The 21,393-nt window shown below is 37.9% G+C and overlaps 2 protein-coding genes across 2 annotated transcripts in view; one reads left to right on the top strand and one right to left on the bottom strand.

Moving 5' to 3' along the window:
* Positions 1–19,256, top strand: part of LOC6049617 — a 147,762-nt gene extending 128,506 nt beyond the window's left edge. Inside the window, 7 exon segments of the mRNA XM_038259661.1 lie at positions 10,522–10,733; positions 10,826–11,012; positions 11,077–11,404; positions 11,474–11,684; positions 11,686–11,980; positions 17,478–17,815; positions 17,874–19,256. Of these exon segments, the coding sequence (XP_038115589.1) occupies positions 10,522–10,733; positions 10,826–11,012; positions 11,077–11,404; positions 11,474–11,684; positions 11,686–11,980; positions 17,478–17,815; positions 17,874–18,723 (2,421 nt within the window). The 3' untranslated portion in view covers positions 18,724–19,256.
* Positions 62–4,754, bottom strand: LOC6049616 (cytochrome P450 4C1). The gene is made up of 4 exons (XM_001866308.2): positions 4,492–4,754; positions 1,474–1,854; positions 788–1,414; positions 62–731 (listed from the first exon to the last, which is right to left on the bottom strand). Exons 1-4 carry the CDS (start codon positions 4,673–4,675, stop codon positions 388–390), a joined length of 1,536 nt encoding a protein of 511 aa, XP_001866343.2. The 5' UTR covers positions 4,676–4,754; the 3' UTR covers positions 62–387.
* Positions 19,257–21,393: the final 2,137 nt, after the last annotated feature.

Below are 21,393 nucleotides of genomic sequence, written 5' to 3'. Positions count from 1 at the left end.
TAATAGAAAACAAATGAAAATTTCAAACATGACTATGACTTAAGCATATAAATAAAAACAATAATGGTTATAATTTATTTATTGAAAATTTCATAACAGCAGGAATCATGCAGTACAGTTATGAAACGGTTGAAACACTACTTTGCAATGTCTAACAAGTTAAGGAGATCGTTAATGGTTTAGATCAACACGGCAAAATATAAACCTGAAAAGTTGGAGTAAAACAATAAAAAAATGTTGCTCTAAATATTCAGGCTTGGTAGATACAGTGTTGCAAGTTTCTGATCAAGGACAACTATTGTTTCAATATGCTAGATCACATCACTGTTCGGTATATTGACTTCAGATTCAGCCAGGATAGGAATAGGAAGTTTTTCAACAGTCACATCACATTCGCTCCTCCAGCGTCACCAGACAACCGTTGGAGATTCTCAGAATGATCGAGTCCTTCATCTTGATCGATTCCATCGTGAGTGTTGTCCTCAGCCGGTACCTCCGAAGTACGTGCGCGATCAAGATCTTCATCGAAATCCACGCGTACCGCAGCCCAATGCAGTTCCGTGGACCGGCACTGAACGGAACGTACGCGTACGGATGTCTTCGGGAGCAATTCTCCGGCAGGAAGTGATCCGGGTTGAACTTTTCCGGTTCCGGGCCCCAAATCGACGGATCTCGATGCACCTGGTAGATGACCGCCACGATCGTTGCGTTCGCCGGTATGGAGTTCTTGTCTGAAAAGGTGGCTTGTTAGTTTACCGTTGAGTCGTTCCTCGAAGATCCGACTTACCATCCAGTTTTATTTCCTGGGTCGTTACTCGACCAATCAGTGGCGCAATGGGGAACAGTCTCATCGTTTCCTTGCAAACCATTTCGGTATAAGTGAGCATACCGACATCTTCTTGCGATACAAACTGATCCTTTGCTGGACAAGCTTGCATAATCTCTTGGTAAACTCGTTCCTGAACATCCTGGTGGATCGCCAACATGAGCATTAAGTTACTTAAAGTTGTAGCGGTTGTGTCATTTCCAGCTACTATAATCGTGATTAAGTTATCGATGATATCCTTCATCGTGAAATCTTCGGATTTCCTAGCCAAATCCATCAAACTATCCAAGAATATCTGAGGTGACTTTCCATCCAAGTTTTCTTCTTCATTGCTGTTGACGTCCAGCTTGGAAGCCAATCCATCATCGCCAATCTTAGTCTCCATCACTTTGAGCGACGTGTCTCGCATAAACTCCAGAACCTCCTGCTGTTTTTTGTAATCTTTTGTCATTCGAAACAGGAATTCCGGATACTTCATCGGGGAGAATATTCGCCTCGTAACAAGATCAATAAACTCTTCCTGAATCTGCAAGATGTGATCCCCCTTGGCGGTCCGTTGCAAATCAAAGTTCAACCCAAATGCCGTCGCTAGAACGAAATAAAAACCTCAACATCACCAAAACTCATCACCCCAAACCCGTCCTTACAGTAAATCGTATCCAGAAAACACTTGGCAATATCGTGCGAAATGTCACGCTGCGGCTGGCCGACGTACGCCGCCAAATTCTCCACCAGAATCGAGCTCTTCTCGTTGAAGATTCCCAGAAAGCTGCTCAAGATGGCACTCCCAAACGACAAGTTCAAATTCCGCCGCTGGCTCTTCCACAATGGGCCGGGCGCCGAGAAAAGGCCCCGATTCACGCCGAAGAACCCGTACTGGCGCGGTTTGCTGGTGCAGTACGGAGAGTTCAGCACGATCTGCAGGTGCTCCGGGGTGAACAGCGCCACGTGGACCAGCGGCCCGATGTTGAAGCAGACCGGCGAGGTGTACAGCTTGGCCATCTCGGTGAAGTTGCGGAAGATGGCCGCTGGAAGGACGAGTTGGGAGTTAAGGGACGAAATATATTTTATCGGATTAAAAAAATTAAACAAAAAATAATAAAAGCTTCAAACATTTTTAACATTATGTAGATAGTTAAAAAAATCATGGTAATATTACATCTAGGAATAAGTAAATATTTTATGTCAGAAAAAATGTGTAGTTTTCCCTCTAAACATGTCTTAAATTACCAATTTTTAGTTGTAATGCCATTTTTCAGTCTAAATTGAGGCAATATTACATCACAAATAAAAGTTTTTTTCCTGTATCAGCCTAAAGTCAAAATATTTTGCAAATATCTCGGTTTTTGATAAATGGGAAAAGTTTGAGTACGTTTTGACTAACTTTTGAAAAGGTCTGAATATGGATAATAATCCTCACTTTATACTTTAGACCAAATTAAAATATTTTGAAATTATTTTTATCGAAAAGATCAGAAAATCTGGAGTTCGAAATTACAGACTTATAAGGAGATACTTTGAAAGACTCATTTTCATCGAAACGAATTCTTTGTGAGGCTGTTCTCAGAAAAATATTTGTCCCATTTTCAAAGTTTCAAAGAGAAAATTTTTGAAAATTTTCCCAGCTTTTGAAAAATATTTTTCCGAGGTGGCTTTTCTCCATAAAGTTTTTTTAAACGAAAGATGACGAAATTTCCGAAAATTATAACCCAAAGATGACTACAACTCCAATATAAAAGCACGTATCAAATTTTGGTAAAATACTTTTCGACTGCAAATTTGGAAATTTTCTTGACCACTTTTTCAATATTTTTCGAAATTTCTCTGGAACCAGATTTTGCATCATCAATGATTAGTCATGCACTAATGCCCAAAAGTTGTACTTTTGAGTCCACTTTAATATATCAAACATTTTTTGAAAATTTAAAACTTAAAGAAATACGTATTTTAATATTTGAAACTCCAACTTTTAGAGAAAAAGTAAAATAAAAATAAGTATTTCTAAAGTGTACCTATTTTCTTTTAGTAGTCCTTCTTAGGCAGTTTTAAATATTTTTCAAAGTTTTGTCAAACTTACAATAGGTCTGAAAAACTAAGGGGCAAAAACATTTTTTAACTTTAAAGTTTAAAGAAATAAAAGTCATATCAATTGAAAACAATTGAGCATGTTTGGGCTCGATTAAAAATATTTTCAATTTATGTGAAATTCCATTGTAAAGTACCGCGAAAAGTTTTGTTGTTCGCGAAAAAAAAAATTAGTTCTTAGATTTTTTGAAAACTAATGATTGCAAATCAACAGGACTGGTTTAAAATGTATTTTAAAACACTTTTTTCATTGAAATGCTCAAACCATTGCATATAATTTCAATTTTATATTTTTAGTTCTTATTTGCCTTGTGAGTACGTTTTGAGTACGTTTTGACTAACTTTTGAAAAGGTCTGAAAATGGATAATAATCCTCACTTTATATTTTAGACCAAATTAAAATATTTTGAAATTATTTTTGTCGAAAAGATCAGAAAAAGAAGGATGGTCATAGGAAAAGGTTAATTTTTTTAAATTTTGAGAACACATTTTCTAAACGATTCAAGTTTGACAAAAAAATTCAAAAGATTTTTCTCAACAGTCTTTTAAAAAGTTGCGTTGAAAATTCTAATTTCATTTCAGGGTGACATCAAAATTCACAGTGATTTTTGAAAGATGCCAATTAAAAGTAAATGTAATTTAAAGATGACTAGTTAAGTTGCTTGAATTTTGATAAAATTTACATAATTCAATGAAATACAAACTTACAAGTTTGTTGAAAATTCATTACAAAATGATTTTTTCATAAAATTATTAATATTTAATGGCTTGATGGAACCATTTATTTAAATATCAAAATTTACTATAAAATTATTTTAACTTAGAATGCCTATAATCTGAAGAAAAGTCAGTCCATTTTCGATTCAAATTCATTTTCCAAAAAATATGAAATTATGAAAAAGATGACTCTATCCAAAGTAGAAAAAATCATTTGCCTTAAATAATTATATTGCATAGATATTTCATAGGAACTTGCTTGCACACTTCTAACTAAGCTATTTTTTACTCGTTTTTAGTTAAAACAGTAGTTTATGCAACCATTTGTAAAATGATGATTTGTTCAGCAACGGTCATACAGTTAATTCGACCAGTGCTGAAAATGAAAAATTTTGCTATAAGTCGCATTTAACATTTTTTGCAATTTTGAAAAACACTTTTGCATAGGATTCTTCAGTGGAACGTTTATTTCCCCGCTTTTTGTTGGCGTCAGTGTGTGTGGTTCACACAAAAACCAAAATAGTGTTGAAAAGTCCTCTCGTCGTGAACAATGCTCCAAAATCTTTTTTGTATGGAGCATGGACAATCGCAAATAGGTTAACTCAGTCCTAATTACATCCAATATTTTGTCTGTCATCTGCTTCATCTGATGGTTATCACGCACTTTTTTTTATAAATCCATTTCATGAGAAAACTAAACACTTCTTTTGAAACATTTCACTTAGTAGATTTTTGAATTTCTACGGTCTTTTCTGCAGTCCACTCACTAGCCTTCCACGCCACAACAACATTCACAAAACAATTATATTTTTGAAACTTTCTTATAATAATCACTTCACACCAAACACACAAAATTCTCCCACCTTCGGATGTAAACTTAAACAGCAGATACGCGTGGCCAATGAGCGGAAGTGACAGCGGTCCGTCCATGTTGGCCACCGCACCGAGCAGCTTCCGCCTGGACCACCGGTAGTACACGGCCAGCACGGCCACCGCCGTCAGCAGCACGTATCCGATGACGGCGTACGAGGCATGGTGCCCGTTCATGGCGTTTTTTGGGAACTTGAAACCTCGCCGAACGAAAGCTCCGAGTGCAACTCAGCACCACCACCGCCGACAGTTCGGACGCAAATGGCTTCACGGAACCGCGGTCAGACATAATTTATCAATTCATATGCGCCAAAGGTGCTTATTTTCACCCTGTACTACACCGCTGCGGGAGCAGCCCTTACGAATCTGACTGCGACCGTCGTGTGGGAGGGAGAAGGAAGGGGGGGTCAGGGTGGCAATTTCATTCGCAGCATTGGATGACACGTGAGAACCTCGCAGGGATCGTAAAACAGTCGTGTGAACCTTACTCGTTGACAATTAGCACTGATTAGCAAACGTTTTATGAGTTATGGCATTCAAAATTAAAAAAAAATACAGTCTACAGAATTCCTTGCACTTTGATCAATTTTCAGGGAGTGTCAAGATAGCACGACAAGATTGAAACTGTTTTCGTATGAAGTGTGACAAAGATGCACGGAGTTTTTCTAGTTTTAGTTGAATATCTCAGGATTGAAATCCAATTTGGGGATCTGCGAAGGTTAAAAGGTGAGACGTTGAGAGCTGCACAAAGGGGCGTTCTTAACCCAATTTGACCCAAAATGCACGAGCGACAAGATAGCACGACAGCAGGAAAACAAACTTTCACGAAATTGTAAACAATGTTTTTTAGCGCTTGTTATACAGCAATTCCATTTGAAAAGAGCCTAAACCGAAACAAAGCTCTCCGATCGGGCTCAAAATTTGCCTGGGGGTTCCTAGGCCAAAATAATTAGACCCGTATTTTTTTTTGTTTGGCCATAAGGGGGAGACCTACATCGTGCTAGGGTGGCTCAAAAAATGGCAATTTTCGTCATTTTTCGCAAAAAAAAAACATTTTTTCAAAAAATTTTTAGCTGTCTTAGACGCAAAAGAAAGATGATTAGTTTGGCTATTTGCGAAAAATAGTAAGAAGTTTCAAAAATCTAGCTTAACATATGAAAAAGTCGAATGAAAACCTAAAATGGCGTTTTGATCTTGTCTGGACCAAATAGCCTATGTCTGAAAATATTTTTAACGGATTCCTCGGAAAATTTCACAAAAAAATTGGCGATGTCGAACCGTACGTTTGCACGATATGATTTTTGAAAATAACAACAGAGTTTTTCGACGTGCCACGCGCATAAACAGGAAAATGACAAAAAAAGAGAAAAACAACTTTTTTCACTAAAGTTGCGTCTTTCAATTACGAAAATGTTGGTACCCAAACATGTTTAGGTCATCGCTCAAATTTTGAAGTTATAGCAGTTTTAGTGAAAAAAGTTGTTTTTTTTTGCCGATTTCGTCATTTTCTTGTTTTTGCGTCGAAAAACACAGTTTTTATTTTCAAAAATCATATCTCAGAAACGTACGGTTCGACATCGCCATTTTTATGGTATGATATGAAATTTGCCGAGAAATTCGATACACATATTTCCAGACATAGGCGCTTTGGTCCACGGTCAAAACGCCATTTTAAGTTATAATATGATTTAATTAATGTTAAACTATATTTTTAAACTTCTTACTATTTTTCTCAAACAGCCGGTTTTTGCGGAAAATTATGCAATTTTTTGAGCCACCCTAGCACGATGTAGGTCACCCTAATGGCCAAACAAAGAAATACTGGTTTAATTATTTTGGCTAAGCAACCCCTAGAAAAAAACAAAAATATTGTTTGTTTTTGTTTAGGCTGGTACAAATATTTTTAAAAGTTTTTGTCACCCCCCCCTCCCCCTTCAAAATTGGCCCGAAAAATCAGGGGGCAAAAAAAAATATTTTTAAAATAAACTTAAAAATTTCAATGAAAATTCAAGTGCAACCAGTTGAAATCAAATTAAAATACATTCTCCTGCGTTTAAAATCATTTTTAACATGTTTGGGTTTATTAAAAAATCATAAGATTTTTGAAAATTTTCGATGCAAAATCTTTTTTCGATACAATTTTTGTTTTTGTCAGATCTTAGATTTTTGAAAACTAATGATTGCAAAACAACTGAACTAGTGTAAAATGCATTTTAAAACACTTATGGTTTGTTATTTAAATTTTTATATTTTTTATTTTTTGCCCCCTTGACCTCGGCCAGGGCCGAGGGACAAAAACTTTTTTAAATATTTGCATCGGCCTTATTAGGCCGTTGCAAATATTTTTTGAAGTTTATGTCCCTCGGCTCTGACCAAAGTCGAGGGGGGGGGAGCAAAAAAATATAAAAATTTAAATTACAAGCCTAGGTTTCAACATTTGCTTTCCAATAATTAGTTTTAAAATATCGAGAAATTGATGGAATTTTGTTTTTCGTTAAAAAAAAATCGTGAGAATGTACATTGGTATTTGATGAAAATTTAAAATGGTTACAGGAGTTCAAACATGCTGATTATAAACGCGGGAAAATGCATTTTAACTGGTTTTCAGTTGATTAAACTTAAATTTTCATTAACATTTTGAAGTTTTTGAAAACAAAAATTTGCCCCTGATTATTCAGGCCAACTTTGAAGGGGGGGGGGGGGGGGTGCACATAAACTTTGAAAAATATTTGCAACGACCTTATAAAAAATAAAAAAAATGTAAACATTGAAATAACAAGCCATAGTTTCACCATTTTTTCAGCATTCAGCATTGGAAAAGTGTTTAAAATGTGTTTTACACTAGTTCAGTTGTTTTGCAATCATTGAATTTCAAAAAAAAATAAAAAATAAATCAAATTTTGATGAAAACAAAATAATAGCGAAAAAAAGCTTAAACATCGAAAATTAAAAAAAAACTCAAATATGCTAAAAAATACAGGGAAACGAATTTCCATTAAATTTTGAAGTTCTTTTTTAAAAAAAAAATTTTGTCCCCTGATTTTTCGGGCCAGCTTTGAAGGGGGGGGGACAAAGACTTTAAATAAGATTTGTACCAGCCTAAATTCTGATTTACTGTAGTAAAAGTCAAAATACACAGTACTTCAGTTAAATGTTTCATGTGATAAAAGTACAACTTTAAATGAAGTTATCGGCCAGATGTGTTCTACCTTTTAAACTTGAATTGCGATATAATTTTACATGAAAAAAATAATCAGTTTTTGTACTTTTTACACAGCGCAGTTGATTTGTTTTGGTTCCGTTAAAACAGCTGTTCTTTAGTACCGGCTTTGTTTTGGTGCCGTAAATGACAGTTCCCTGATGGCTGCGGTCAAGCTGCCTGTAGTGAGATATAGATGTCGCCTCCTTGGTTTAGGCTCTTTTCAAATGGAATTGATGTATATCAACCTTATTGGTAAACCTCGAAAAAAAGTCTCCATTTTGCAACTTGTTGCATAAACTACTAACAAATATAATAAAAATATAATAACAAAACGTGTATTTTGACCAATCAATCCACTGTCCGACATGCGTGCTCCCGTTGACACGAACAGATCTAATTGAAACCCTTGCAACAATTATATTTACACTAATCTATTCCACTGAACAATGCACTGTACCCTCCACTGCATACAGCGCATTCCCGTCCAGATATTCGCTGAAATCGTAATTATCAGCAGTGCTAATTGTTTCCGACCCGTCAGCGGATTTCGTAATCGACATTCATGTGGGAGAAGATGAAAAAAAAAACGACAAGCGTCCAGTTAGTTTAGAGCAAAATTGTTCAAATATTATCCCACCCGCCCACTTTTCACTAAGTGAATGCATTTATAACTGTGAAACGATGTTGTGTTTGCATTCTAGCAAGTTGGCAGCTCGTCGTGTTTTTTTTATTCGGCTTGCATGACCCTAATTGAGGCATTCAGCACAACAGTTGCTCTCATCGCGTCAAAGTCAATGTAAATAATGAGTTGATGATTGAATGTTGATTGTTTTCTCCCGAATGCATATTACTCGACATTACTGACATGTTGGAACTACACACCTTTGCTACATCGGAGAGCCCGTAATGGGAAAGTTTATCGAAATAAATTTATTCACTACAAAGCACTACAATGTCGATAAAGATCATTTGATCGTTTATTTAATGGATAATATTGTATTTTTCCAGTTGTAACTAGGAATCACTGGTTCGATTGATGGGTTAAAAATGTGTTTCATTTTTATTTGTTGTTCTCCCCTCTCCTTCTTCTCTCGTGAACAATTGTCTAAACACATTTTTTTTGTATGGGGCGTGGACAATCACCAAACCCTCCCATCCATCCCAAACTCAAACTGTCTACGTAGTTTTTGGATGGCCCTAAAATAAAATATATATTTTAATTTTCTTTTTTCCCATTCTTGGTGTACCAACCAACACCATCCAATCTGAGCATCGTTTATCAACTAGCATCGCTCCTCAACTATTTTCGGGCACCCTGAAATTTGAACATCTAGTTTGAAATCTTCATCGCGATTTGATGTCCTGTGACGGCACTCGGACTATAAAAAATCCAACGGGATAAATCCTCATCGAATGAGAGACGTGAGAAAATGAGCTACACTCACTCAATTCGTGTCATATGACTGACTCGTAAAATCCTCTTTAAACACTATTTTGACTATTTTCAAACAATTGAATGGTTGTAGACTGTGCAAAACACTTAAAACAACCATAACTTATTTTCAAAATTACATTTCCACGCATAAAAAGAACGTTTTGTGTAAAAACTTGTTTCTTTATGTGTGTGCGTGCAACGTCGAATGAGCGTTAGTCGACTACTGTTACACAGTGCAGCTGCTCAGTGAGCTAGGGCACTCACGACTGCGCCGGGTTTGTTTATGTCACGATTTTGCGGTTCAGTGAATGGATCTCAAAAATTCGTGTCAGCGTTGCCGATTTTCGCGTCATGACCCCTGACATTTTCAGCACTGGTACTGACATCCTCAACCGAAACAAATTGTTTTTTTTTTCGGGACAAGCCTGCATGATCTCTTCGTGAACATCAACTTTAAGTGTGGTGGCAGTTGTGTCATTCCCGGCTAATGTACACTTTTTCACGTATTTTTTTACAGTCCATTGTCAATTTGTACACAAAATCGGGATACTGCAGGGGTGAAAATGATCACTTTGTAACATTTCTAGCATTTTAGCTTCAATTTGAATTTAATTGAAGGTCAAAGTTCATTCTAAATGACTAATCAAATGCATTCCTGTTGGATCCGAAGCGACTTCCAAGTCAATGTACTCTGGCCTGTAGCGTGGCTTGCGTATCACTGATCCCGTCTGGCAAAAATCGGTAAGATTTTATTTTGAATCTCGAAAAAAAGACACTAAATTGAGTCAATGGTAGAATTCACCAGTGAAAGGGACATAGCGATAGACTTGATTTTCCAGTCGGGAGAATTGAATGCTCTGATGACGTTCGTTGATTTTATTCAAAAGTTAAAAGGGGAAAATATTGAAAGTGTTATAGTTTGTTAAAGAAAAAAAATCATTGGCCAAAAAGCAATTATCATGAGCAGTTTTTGAACTTTTGACTTTTTTTAAAGTAATTTCAAAAGCTATGAGAAAAAGTAAATTCCCGAATCTCTCTCACCTATGAAATGCCTCAAAAGAATTTCCAATTACTACACAGTTGGATTTTATGTAGTTTTATGAAAATGCGGGAATATTTTAGTCTTTTTTAAGTTGTTGATCCTTAAACTTTACGTTTCGTTTTATCACACTTCCATTATACAACTTTTAGAGGTCTCATTTCGTTGCATGGTAGTTCAATCACAGACTGTGTTGAATCAAAGATAGTCTAAATAAAGTATAATTTTACGCTCGACTCATCCCACCTACGATTTTTCAATCACGATGATTGCTAGCAACGTAATGCAAAACCATCGAATGTGCAAGTTCTAAAACGATTTTCTTTATCTTTCTCAATTTCCCGCAGCACCAAAACGCCGGCACGTTGGACATCAGCACGATCGGGCTGCGCGTCAAGGCCGCCAACGGACGAGAACCACTCGTGACGCCCTTCCCGAACATCGCCGTCTGGTCGGCGGTCAAGTTCGTGGTGTCCTCGTCGGAGGGCGGGGCCGCGTTCCTGCCGCTCATCACCGACCCGGAGAACATCGACAAGCGGGCGCTTTTTCGACCACTAAGGTAGGTTTTTCTTTGGGATCCCCCCCCCCCCCAAAAGGTACTCGTCGTGGCTTATCGAACGCCCCCCTTCCCTTTTGTCTTCCGTACTCAAGCAGCGCCGCGGACAAGCGTAGACTGTCTTCGGGACTGCACTCGCCGCTGTTCGCCATCGTCATGCGCTCCAGCAACACTCCCCGACTGCTCGAGTGCCACGGGTTCGTGTGTCAAACGCCGGAGGATGCCATCGTGATTGCCGCGACCCTGTACCAGAGCCTGATGGCCCACATGGGCAGTGAAGAGGTTAGGGTTAATTTCTCTCTTTCGAAGGAACGCCCCGTGCTAACGCTTCTTCTAACGCTTCCAGAACCCACGCTCTCGGAGGCCCAAAAACCGTAACGGCGTCAGCTGCATGAGCATCGCAAGCAGTGTGGCGACCACCAACATCCATCTGCAGCACCACCCGGGATCCGAGACCAAGCTGTCCTCGCGGAGGTCTAGCGCCAGCCAGCGCAGTATGTTGCCACCGCCGCCGAGACCGCCGCGCAAGACCAAACGAACTGCGACCAGTTCGTTGAGCGGCGAAAGTGACACCATGACCGGAGCCAACGAGGAAACCTCCACCGAGGAGCGCAAGAAGCGCTCGCCCAAGGGCAAACGACCGCCGCCGATTCCGGTGAATCCACCGCGTGCGGGTAAGTCAACACCAAACCCCTAACCTCAATCCCCAAATCTAACCCAACTCCAAAATCCCCCACGTACAGTGTCCAACCGGCCCTCGCTGGACGAAATCTACTCCGATCGGAGTCACTCGAACGAGGACGACACACTGCGGTCCAAAAGTGACGCTGGCGGTGCCGGCGCCGAAGGCAACTATCCGGCCCTCTCGGAGAACTCCGCCGGGGACATCCTGACGCGAGTGGCCATCCCGCGCTCTGGGAGCTTCCTGAACACGGCCGGCCTCACACGGTACAAATCGCGCTACGCGCCGTCACACGGGCAAGGTGGGCGGCGGGGGCGGATCGCCGCTCGGGTTCAGCGAACTGTTCAATGAGTTCCGGCTGCAGGAGAACCTGCACTCGCTCGATGACATCCTCAATGCCATAATCAACTCGGACGGTATGTCGTTCAACGATCTGAAGCCGATCTACAAGGAGTTTCTGCTCAAGCTGGCCGTCACGCTAACCAAGGACGAGCTGTACCAGCGCTCCAAGAGCATCATGCGGCGCCAGAAGAAGAAGAAGCTCAAGCGGAAGAACAGCAACGCGCAGGTATAGCGCCCGTTAACCAAAACTAACGATGTGATGCGTAACAAAGTTGTGATTTTCTCATTAACACTAACATATGGTCGACCGGGTTTAACGCGCTGTAAATAAAATGTTACACTAATATTAATGATTTAGCCAGACTAGTGCCAACTTGAATGCGATTTCATCACCAGAAGGAAAAAGATAAGCTTTTAAAAGACATAATCAAAACAGGGATAATAAAAGTGTGATAGAAAAAAATACAAACCCTCAAGCGAGAAGAAAAATTGAGAAATGAAAAATCGCAATACCGTTCTATCTGCTAGTAAATATGTTATCCCTATGCCTCTTTGACTGTCTAGTCTGTGCCCTAACTGCGTCCCCAGTAAATTCGGCCCCTTTGACATTGATAGGATTTAAATTTATTTTAGGAATATTTTCCAACTGGTAAGGTTTTTCTCAAGATCATTAATTTTAAATCATGTACTGGGGGGGGGGGGGGGCAAACAAAGTCCATGCACATTTTTTGATAAATAGTTTTTTTTTTCAAAAGTGTTTTGTAAAAATAGCCAATGTTCAAAAAATCATAGCAAATCGATAATTGCATAATAATTTACTTTTACCTGCATGTAAAAGCTTTTCTTGTGATCTTTCGATTGATGTATTGACAAACTGTATTTTTTACGTTTTATATCAAGTTTTCCAAGAAAAACATTGACCCATGAAATCCACAAATTCAGAACACTTTTTGCTTATCGATGTAAACAAACTTTGGTTCTCCCGGAGTACATATTTTTACAAAATGATTACATCCAACACTGAAACCAATAAAATTCAACCTTAATTATGATTTATGAGTGGTCTGATAACATTTTTTGTAAAAATATCAGTTAAATTCAGGTGTTCCACAATTGTGGGAGGCACAATAACATCCCACAATTATGGAACAGGCCATTTTGAGGCAGTCATTTGCTGCTCAGGATAAAATAGTTTGAAAATGAAGTTTTTTGTTCTAAATGTACCTCTTTTATTAGTGAAATAGCAAAAGAATGTCCAAATAAAGGTCCTAAAAAAGTAAATTCGCCTGAAAAGAAGCATTTGATAAATTATCGCAAAAGTGTTCCGAATTTGTGGGTGTTCCGAATATGTGGGATGACTATACTTTGAAAACTTTCAATTTGAATACCGGAGCAACTTTGATCGTCATAGTTTTTCTTGTTAAAATTCGAATTCGAAGCACAAATCAAAAGTTTTCACATTTTATATGAAATTTGTTTTAATGAAAATGCCTATAAATTTGAAGATTTTTTTGAATAGTTTGTCAAAAACACATAACATTTGTTATTAAAAAAAAGCAAATTTTACCTTCTCCTTGTGGAAAATTGTCCAAAGAATCCGAATATGTATTCCGTTTTCCGACTCAAAATCATGTTCTTTGAGAAAATCATGACACTTTGAGAAGTTTAAAATAATGCTATTAATAAACGTTTACTTAATTATAGCCATCAAACTTTTTAAACTATTCAAAATTCTATCTTAAATTCTTAATGTACTTTGAACACTTCTCTTCCACGGTCAGTATGATTCCATACCATTCCATACATATTTATTTTGTACTCTTCATTTTGCGGAAAAATCTCAAACCTTTCAAAGTCACCCTGTTTTACGGTACTTGTGAAACACAAGTAGCACAATAGAGCTTCAAAAAGCTTACTCAAATTTCTTTTGTCAGTCTTATTGATAAGATAAAACTCAGGAAATTGAATGTTATATGTTCTTTACAGAAAACTTTCTCAATTTAACAAAGTAAAATAGCCTGATTTTCCTGAAGTGTAATAAATTAAATGTGATCAATCAGGCGGTAAATTACAAGATGTTCGTAAAGGTAAAGCTTCCTGCATAATTTATTACAGTTCCACCATTAGCTTAAAGCTGATGATAGCTGTCAACTTGTTGGTAACTGATTGATCAATCATTTTGTAATGTGCATACGGAACTTTCCAGAGTCAGTGATGTCACATTTTGTGCAAGCAAATTATTTCAATGTTGATATAAGTGACAAATTCTTCTAGCGTAATTAATACAGAAACTCCTAACTGAGTCAGGACACATGAGGCAATCCGGGACGGTTGTTCAGCCATTTTTTTTGCACAATACCCCGGGCAGGTGGGAATAATAAAACGCAGTTAAAAAATGATAACATCCTCAAACATTGGCTGAAAATTGTTATTAAACTGATTTGCTCAAGATTAAGACAAATTCAGCTCAAATTATGGCACATGAAAAATCATTCAAGCATTGATCGCGTTATTCTTATTTTGTTCCAAATTTATAAATATAATCAGCAGTCATAACCACATTTATTATTCTAATGTTTTGTTGGTTTGAAATTTGATTTTTAAAATGATTGATATAACCCCAAGGAAATCAACAATTTGTTCGAACATATTCTAAATGTCCAAAGAGTGGTTCTCAGCGATTTTGCAATTTTTTTTATGATTTTCAAATTTTCAAGTCTCAAAACAATGTTGAGCGGTTGATAATGAAAAATGGGTTTGTAAATGTATGACATTCTGTATCTTGCGAAGGGATTTTCTGATCGCTTTGATGTCTTCGGGAAAATTCTAGCTTATGATTATGATTCTTAAAAAATAGGTATATGGAAAGCGAAATTTCTGATTTTTTTATTTTATTTTTTATTACTTAAAGTCAAATTCCCAAAATAAATATCTATAATTTGGCTTTAGCACTCAAACGCTGAGTAGTCATTTGACCCTATTTTTTCTTAAAAATCTCATAACTTTTGGTAGAATTGACCAATTTGGATGCTTCTGGTTGCAAAAGATCCAGCTTTGTCTTACTGTTCTAACTGTCAGATGGGGGACAAATATGGTCTTACCGGAGATATTCCAGTTGGGGGTACCTCGAACCTCCTAAATGGGTTTTTGTCAATATAACAAAATAATTTCACAGAATAATACCGGAATGATGCAAAACTTCAAGCCATCATTCTAATACATCATCCTGCAAAAATAACTGACATGGTTAACTCAGTGAACCGTTTCCGGTTGAACCTGTTCCGGTGCACGAAGATCTTGACTCAAGACCTTCTGGCACCGGAACAGGTTGCTCAAGACTCTTGAGCATGTCATTTATCTATGCAGGATGATTTTTTAGGATGATTCCTTGAAGTTTTGCATCATTTCCGGCATTGTTCTGTGAAAAAGTTTTTGTTATAATGACCAAAACCCCATATAGGAAGGCCGAGGTACCCCAACGGAATCCGGAATATCTCCGGTAAAAGTGGTTAATTTGTCCCCCATCTCACAGTTAGAAATATAGATAAATCGGGATCATTTGCAACCCGAAGCAACCAAAAGTTATGAGATTTTTAAGAAAAAAAAATAGGCGTCAAATGACTACCCGAGCGTTTGAGTGATTACAAAATTTAGCGAAAGTTTCATTTTTTATCATTGCAAATCGGACCAATAGTTTCCGGGATATCGTATCGAAACACATTGAAAAACTCATTTTCATCGATTCGAATTCTTTGTGAGGTTTGATCCCAGAAACTAATTGCCCGATTTTCAAAATTCTAGACAAAAATTACAAGAAATTTTCTACTTTTCAAACATATTAAGGGTTACTTTCATCGAACCTCGAAATTGTATACCAAAAAGTAGCAAAAAACAAAACTTTAGCTTTTCCAGTTGTTTCCACCTACTCGAGAGTGTCGGTTTTGGCAATAGCATTGATTTCATTGAGTTCTACGAAATACTTAACTTCTGTTATGAGCAATTCTCTGAGGTTTCGGTCATTCGATTTTTTTTGTTGTATTTTTTAATCCGACTGAAACTTTTTTGGTGCCTTCGGTATGCCCAACGAAGCCATTTTTCATTATTAATTTGTCCATATAATTTTCCATACGTTCAAAAAAAATTGTATCTTTTAAAGGTATTTTTTGATCTATTTGGTGTTTTCGACAAAGTTGTTTATATGGAAAAAAATTATACACGGTAAACAAAATTGGTGATTTTTAATTTCAATTTTTGTCACTAAAACTTGATTCGCAAAAAAAAAAAACCTTTTTTTTTATTTTCTGATATGTTTTAGGGGACAACAAATGCCAACTTTACAGAAAGTTCAGAACGGACAAAAATCTTTATCATTTTTAGCCATTTTTAGGTACCGTAAAATGGGGTGACTTTGATAGCCGGGGTGACTTTGATAGGTTTGCGATTTTTCCGCAAAATGAAGAGTACAATGAAAATACGTAAGGAATGGTTTAGAAACATACTGACCGTTGTAGAAATGTGTTCAAAGTACCTCAAGAAGAACATTTCTTAAAATGTTGACAAGTTTAAAAAGTTAGTCAAGAAAATGTTGATGAAAGTCATCATTTTAAACTTCTCAAAGTGTCTTGATTTTCTCAATGAACATGATTTTCAATTGGAAAATATTTTCGGATTCTTTGGACTTTTTTCCACTAGGAGAAGGATAATAAAGTTTGTAAATAATAAATAATATGCGTTTTTGAAACACAATTAAAAAAAAATCCAAATTTATAGGCAATTTCAGTTGAACAAATTTCACGTAAAATGTGAAAACTTGTGATTCATGCTTCAAATTCAGTATAAAATGCAATATAAATAGATAATTTTACAAACAAAACTAGTTTTAACAAATTTCAGGCAAAATTCCGACTTTTTAACAATTTTACCTAAAATTTATATGTATTTTGCTAAAAAGCTTATACACTTAGTTATCTAAATATAAACATTGATTTTTTTTCTTAAAAATTATATCAGCTACTTTAGTGATGGTTCATTTAGCGTACAAATAAAGTTTGAATATCTTAAATATGATTTTAGCAAGAAAAACTATGAAACTAAGAATTTTTAACGTAACTATTTTTCTAAACATTATTGAAAATTTTTTTTCCGAAATAGTGCATGGACTTTGTGTAGTCTACCCCAGTACACGTTTTAAAAAAAATATTCTTGAGAAAAACCTTACCTGTTGGAAAATATTCTAAAAACAAATTGAAATCCTATCAAAGTCACCCCGGTTTACGGTGACTTTTTTTGAAAATTGTCGCAGATATTCATTTTTTTTTAAATTGTGTCCATGTTTGCTTCCTTTTGAAAGAAATATTTTAGAAAGCAGAAAAAAATCTCTATATTTTGATTTTATGAACTTTGTTGATACGACCCTTAGTCTCAACCAAAAAACCCACTATTTTCAAATGTCGATATCTCAGCAACTAATGGTCCAACTTTCAATGTTAAAATATGAAACGTTCGTAAATTTTTCGATCTTTTCGAAAACAACATTTTAATTTTAACAAACTCAAACCAAAATAAATTTTAAAAATAATGTACATTGACATGGCTAAAAATAATGGCCTCAATCGTCGCATGTGTAAGACAAAAACTGACTTTTGTATTTTTGTAATGGTTTAACAAAAAACTATGGAGAGAGTAAAAACAAAAACAAAAATAAATGAATCATCCTTCCGCAGAACCAACGCCGCAAGCTGCTGATCGGCGCCAAGGGCCTCAAGAAGGTGTTTCGCTTCGGTAGGTTTCGGAAGCAAAAGTCCCTCGAGCGATCGGACAGCGGGGCCAGCGGCAGCGCCAGCCACGGCGAGCACAACTCCAGCTTCATCGACGACGGCGAATCCACGGCGGGACGCAAGCCCGGCAAGCAGCTCGGATCGTCCGCGGACCAGCTATCACTGGATCTTAAGACGTCCGATAAGAAGGATCGATCAAGAATTGGAACTAGCGGTTCAGAGGTTTCAGAGGCTCGACATGAGCATACACTGACGGCCCACCACAACCGGAACAGCTCGAGCGGGTAAGGTTCTTGTGGGGGTAGGTTGTCGCGGTTTCTGACTAATTGTTTCTTTTTGCAGATATGTATCATGCTCGGAGTGCAGCTACGATTCGGACGCGTGCACGTGCACGTCTGCTGATCGGTGCTACTGTAGCCTGGGAGGAGACGACATCAACGCGAAGCTGAACGAAGCCAGCAACAGGAACTCGTTGCCGAGCTGCAAGAGTGACGACAAGTGCTACTGCTCGATGGGAGAAACGCAAGCTGAGGAGGAAGGATCGACGACCTGGTGCGATACGGACAGCTGCGCGAGCCACGAGAAATGCTACTGCGCTCCCCGGCCTGGTCAGGTGCAAAAGTGCGCTACAAAAAGCGCGACTTCGAAGAAGAATGCCGACAAACTCGGTCTGGACTACGAACTGTTCACCGTTGGAGGTGGAGGCCGTCCAGTGAATGCATCGGAAGCACTGAGCGTGAAGAAAACCGTCGAAGTAGCGGCCGTCTTTGCCGATGTCAAGCTAAGCCAGACGACCGACATCACGGACATGAAGAACGAGCAGCAGCAGCAAGCGAAGCAGGACGCAGCCGCGAAGAAGCACGCAGCCAAGAGCGACCACCACGGACACAACCATCACCACACGCACAACGGTAGCAGCAACCACCACCGAAGACACGCTGGTGACGAGAAACACCTGAAGAAGCCCGTCCACAAGCTGCTCAACAAGAAAGCGCTGGCGGAGCCAACGATCAACGAGTACCACTACATCCAGTCGTCCCAGGCGGACGTGGCCACCCGGAAGCAACTGGGCGAGAAAAAGTCCTCCAGGCGGTCGTCCAAACCGGAAAGCTACTACCAGGCGTTGGCCCCACGGGCCACCTCCGGTGGCTCCTCCATGGGTCTCGAGGATTCCCTCGGATATCTTCCCTAAACCAGGGTACTCGTAACAGTGTAGCTTCTAGAGTTAATGTTTTAAGCAACGCTTGTATTCACGCCGATCACGTTTTTCCTCGGAGTAAACCCAACCAAGGGTGCGTAAGCGACCCACAGGGCATGGTTTACTCCCAGAGAAGAATTCGCTTGCCCTAGGTTAAGTTACATTTCCGTTCTTATGTTTTTCGAATCACTACAAACAGAAGCATTTATTTTTCGATGTTGATACAAATTGGGTGGTAGTCGTAACTCTTTGTACATGTAAAAACTATCCGTAGCTTTAAGGAAAAAACGACGCGCAATGGGGCTGCAAAATCGTCCAATTTTGGGAAAAGCTAGCGTTAACATCTACGAATCTATCAAAAGTCCTTGCAATACAATACGCAAACAATTGAATAAAGTGAAGGAGCTATTACACTACGGCAAACAAACAAACAAACTGGAACTTTGTGACAGTTTGCCAGTTTGACTGCTTTGTTTGTTTGCCTGAATTTGTTGTGTACAAACGTTAGCCTGCATACATTTTGTCTTGTTTGCGAGTTTGCCGCAAACCAGTTTGCGAGTTGGGCAAACTGTCAAACACGCAGAAGTTCGAGTTTGTTTGTTTATTTGCGGTAGTGTAATGGCTCTTTTAGAAAAGATAAAAAAATTATATCACATAAAAAAGGGGAAAACACTCATTTTCATCATCAACCAATTACAGTCGACTCTCTGGTTGTCGATCTTCTCGATATCAATATTGCTCCATCCATCGATGAATTCTTCAGTCCCTTCAAACTGCATACTTCGATTGGCTTTATTCCTCGATATTTTCTCTTGCTTGAAGGATCTCTTCCTCGACGGTCCCTTGGATTCTGTGTGCTTTAAAAATCTCTTCCGGTTGTCAATATTGTCACTATCTCATGGCTTGCATAGACATTTTTCTTTGCGAAACGAAGCTTTGAAGGGTGTTTGACATTACGACGTCGTCGTGCTATCTTGTCGCACCCGCCATTTTGACGTTCCGAGAAAAACGCGTTTTAATGTTTGACCTTGAATATTCAAAAACGAGAGCACGCAATGTAAACAATAACAAACACGTTTTGTTTGGCTCACCAATCTGTGCATTGTCCCAAAGTTTGGTTGAAGTTGGTTGCTGGAGTCCCGAGTTATAATTACAAATGTTTACGGTAGTCTAGCTTGTACGTGCGACAAACGCATCCTGACTTTCCTGGCCTGAAATACCTTTGGCCTTTTGTCGCACTTACATCAATTTTCATGGAGTGACAAGATAGCACGACAAGATTGAAACTACTTTCATATGTAAAGTGACAAAAATGCACGGAGTTTTTTTCGGTTTTTGTTGAATATCTCAGGATTGAAATCGAATTTTGGGAATCTGTGAAGGTTAAAAGGTGAGGTATTGTGAGCTGCACAAAATGGCGTTCTTAACTCAATTTGGCCCAAAATGCACGTACGACAAGTTAGCACGATGGCGACGATTAGTTTGTTTTTGTTTGATGGACGTTGCTATGATTCTCTCCCATAGCTGGGTATCAAGAAAAAAATATTTCCAATCGAGTCTTCATTTTGCATCGTTCTGTAAACTGATGATTCTCTTCCTCGACGGTCCCTTGGATATTGACAACCAGAGAGTCGACTGTATCATCACATCAGCACTGAATATCTGCAATTTGACTCTTTCTATCTCGGTATCTCGGGAACGCAAAGACCAATCTTCAAGAATTCTGAATACAATCAGTGTTTTCAAATATATTTTACAGCTGTTTTGCAGTCTTTAGTTTTCAAAAATGTAAGATTTGACGAAAACAAAATTACCGAAAAAATACTTTTGCGGTACTCTAAAATATTTTAAAAAATATAAGATTTTTGAAAAAAAACCAAACAAGCTAAAAATTAGTAAAAATTTAGGCAAATGCATTTGAGATTGATTTCAGCTGATTCAGCTGAATTTAAATTTCCATTGAAATTTTCTGATATTTTGAGCCGATTTGGCAAAAACTTATTTGTACCGGAGTTAAAAGAAAATTAGTTTTTTAAGTTTGTGAATTGTCCCAACCCCAAGACTTTGCCACATACCCCAAATAGATCAAAATGTCTTCCCAAGATACAGATTTCAAAAAATTTACACGCCGTTTTTTGTATGGATATCTGCCATATTTGTACGGTGACTTTTATGGACAAACCAATGATGCAAAATATCTTTTCAATCATAAGGAATGTTTTTGTCAAATAAAAAAACAAGAGATAAATTGTTATGATAACAGGTGGTGAAAATAAGTGGATTTCCCCTTTTATACTCGAGAAAAAGTGAAAAACCTAATTTTTTGAAGAAATGCAGCCAAACGCAAAACCCCGAATGCTTTATAGTTATATTTTACAACCTTTTAAAAACGTATGTGAACACAAAACATTTCGATAGAGGTAGAATGCAAAACAAACCACCAAGTTCAGCATGTTTAACTGAGGAGAAAATGAAGATCATTTTGCCTATAGAAGATTTAAATTTCGATACACTTGTATAAAATTATGAGAAACCCCGGTGGAGAGTTTTCAACGATTTCAAAATTATAAACAAAATAGTTATGGATATCCATGAAAGAATTCATGGTTCAAACGTTTAAGGTAAGATAGTTGAAGTAAACAAATGTATGACGTATAAAGTTGA

This window comes from Culex quinquefasciatus, chromosome 3 (assembly GCF_015732765.1).
Source record: "Culex quinquefasciatus strain JHB chromosome 3, VPISU_Cqui_1.0_pri_paternal, whole genome shotgun sequence".
Taxonomy (NCBI): Eukaryota; Metazoa; Arthropoda; class Insecta; order Diptera; family Culicidae; genus Culex; species Culex quinquefasciatus.
Note: the sequence above shows the minus strand (reverse complement) of the source record. Positions and strands in the feature narration are given on the sequence as shown.

Bases quoted from the DNA above. Each gene is read 5' to 3' on its own strand.
- LOC6049616 (XM_001866308.2), bottom strand. From the start codon at position 4,675: ATGAACGGGCACCATGCCTCGTACGCCGTCATCGGATACGTGCTGCTG. The intron at 1,855-4,491 runs GTGGGAGAATTT...TCGTCCTTCCAG, and splicing joins GTTTAAGTTTACATCCGAAG to CGGCCATCTTCCGCAACTTC. The intron at 732-787 runs GTAAGTCGGATC...CCACCTTTTCAG, and splicing joins CCAGGAAATAAAACTGGATG to ACAAGAACTCCATACCGGCG.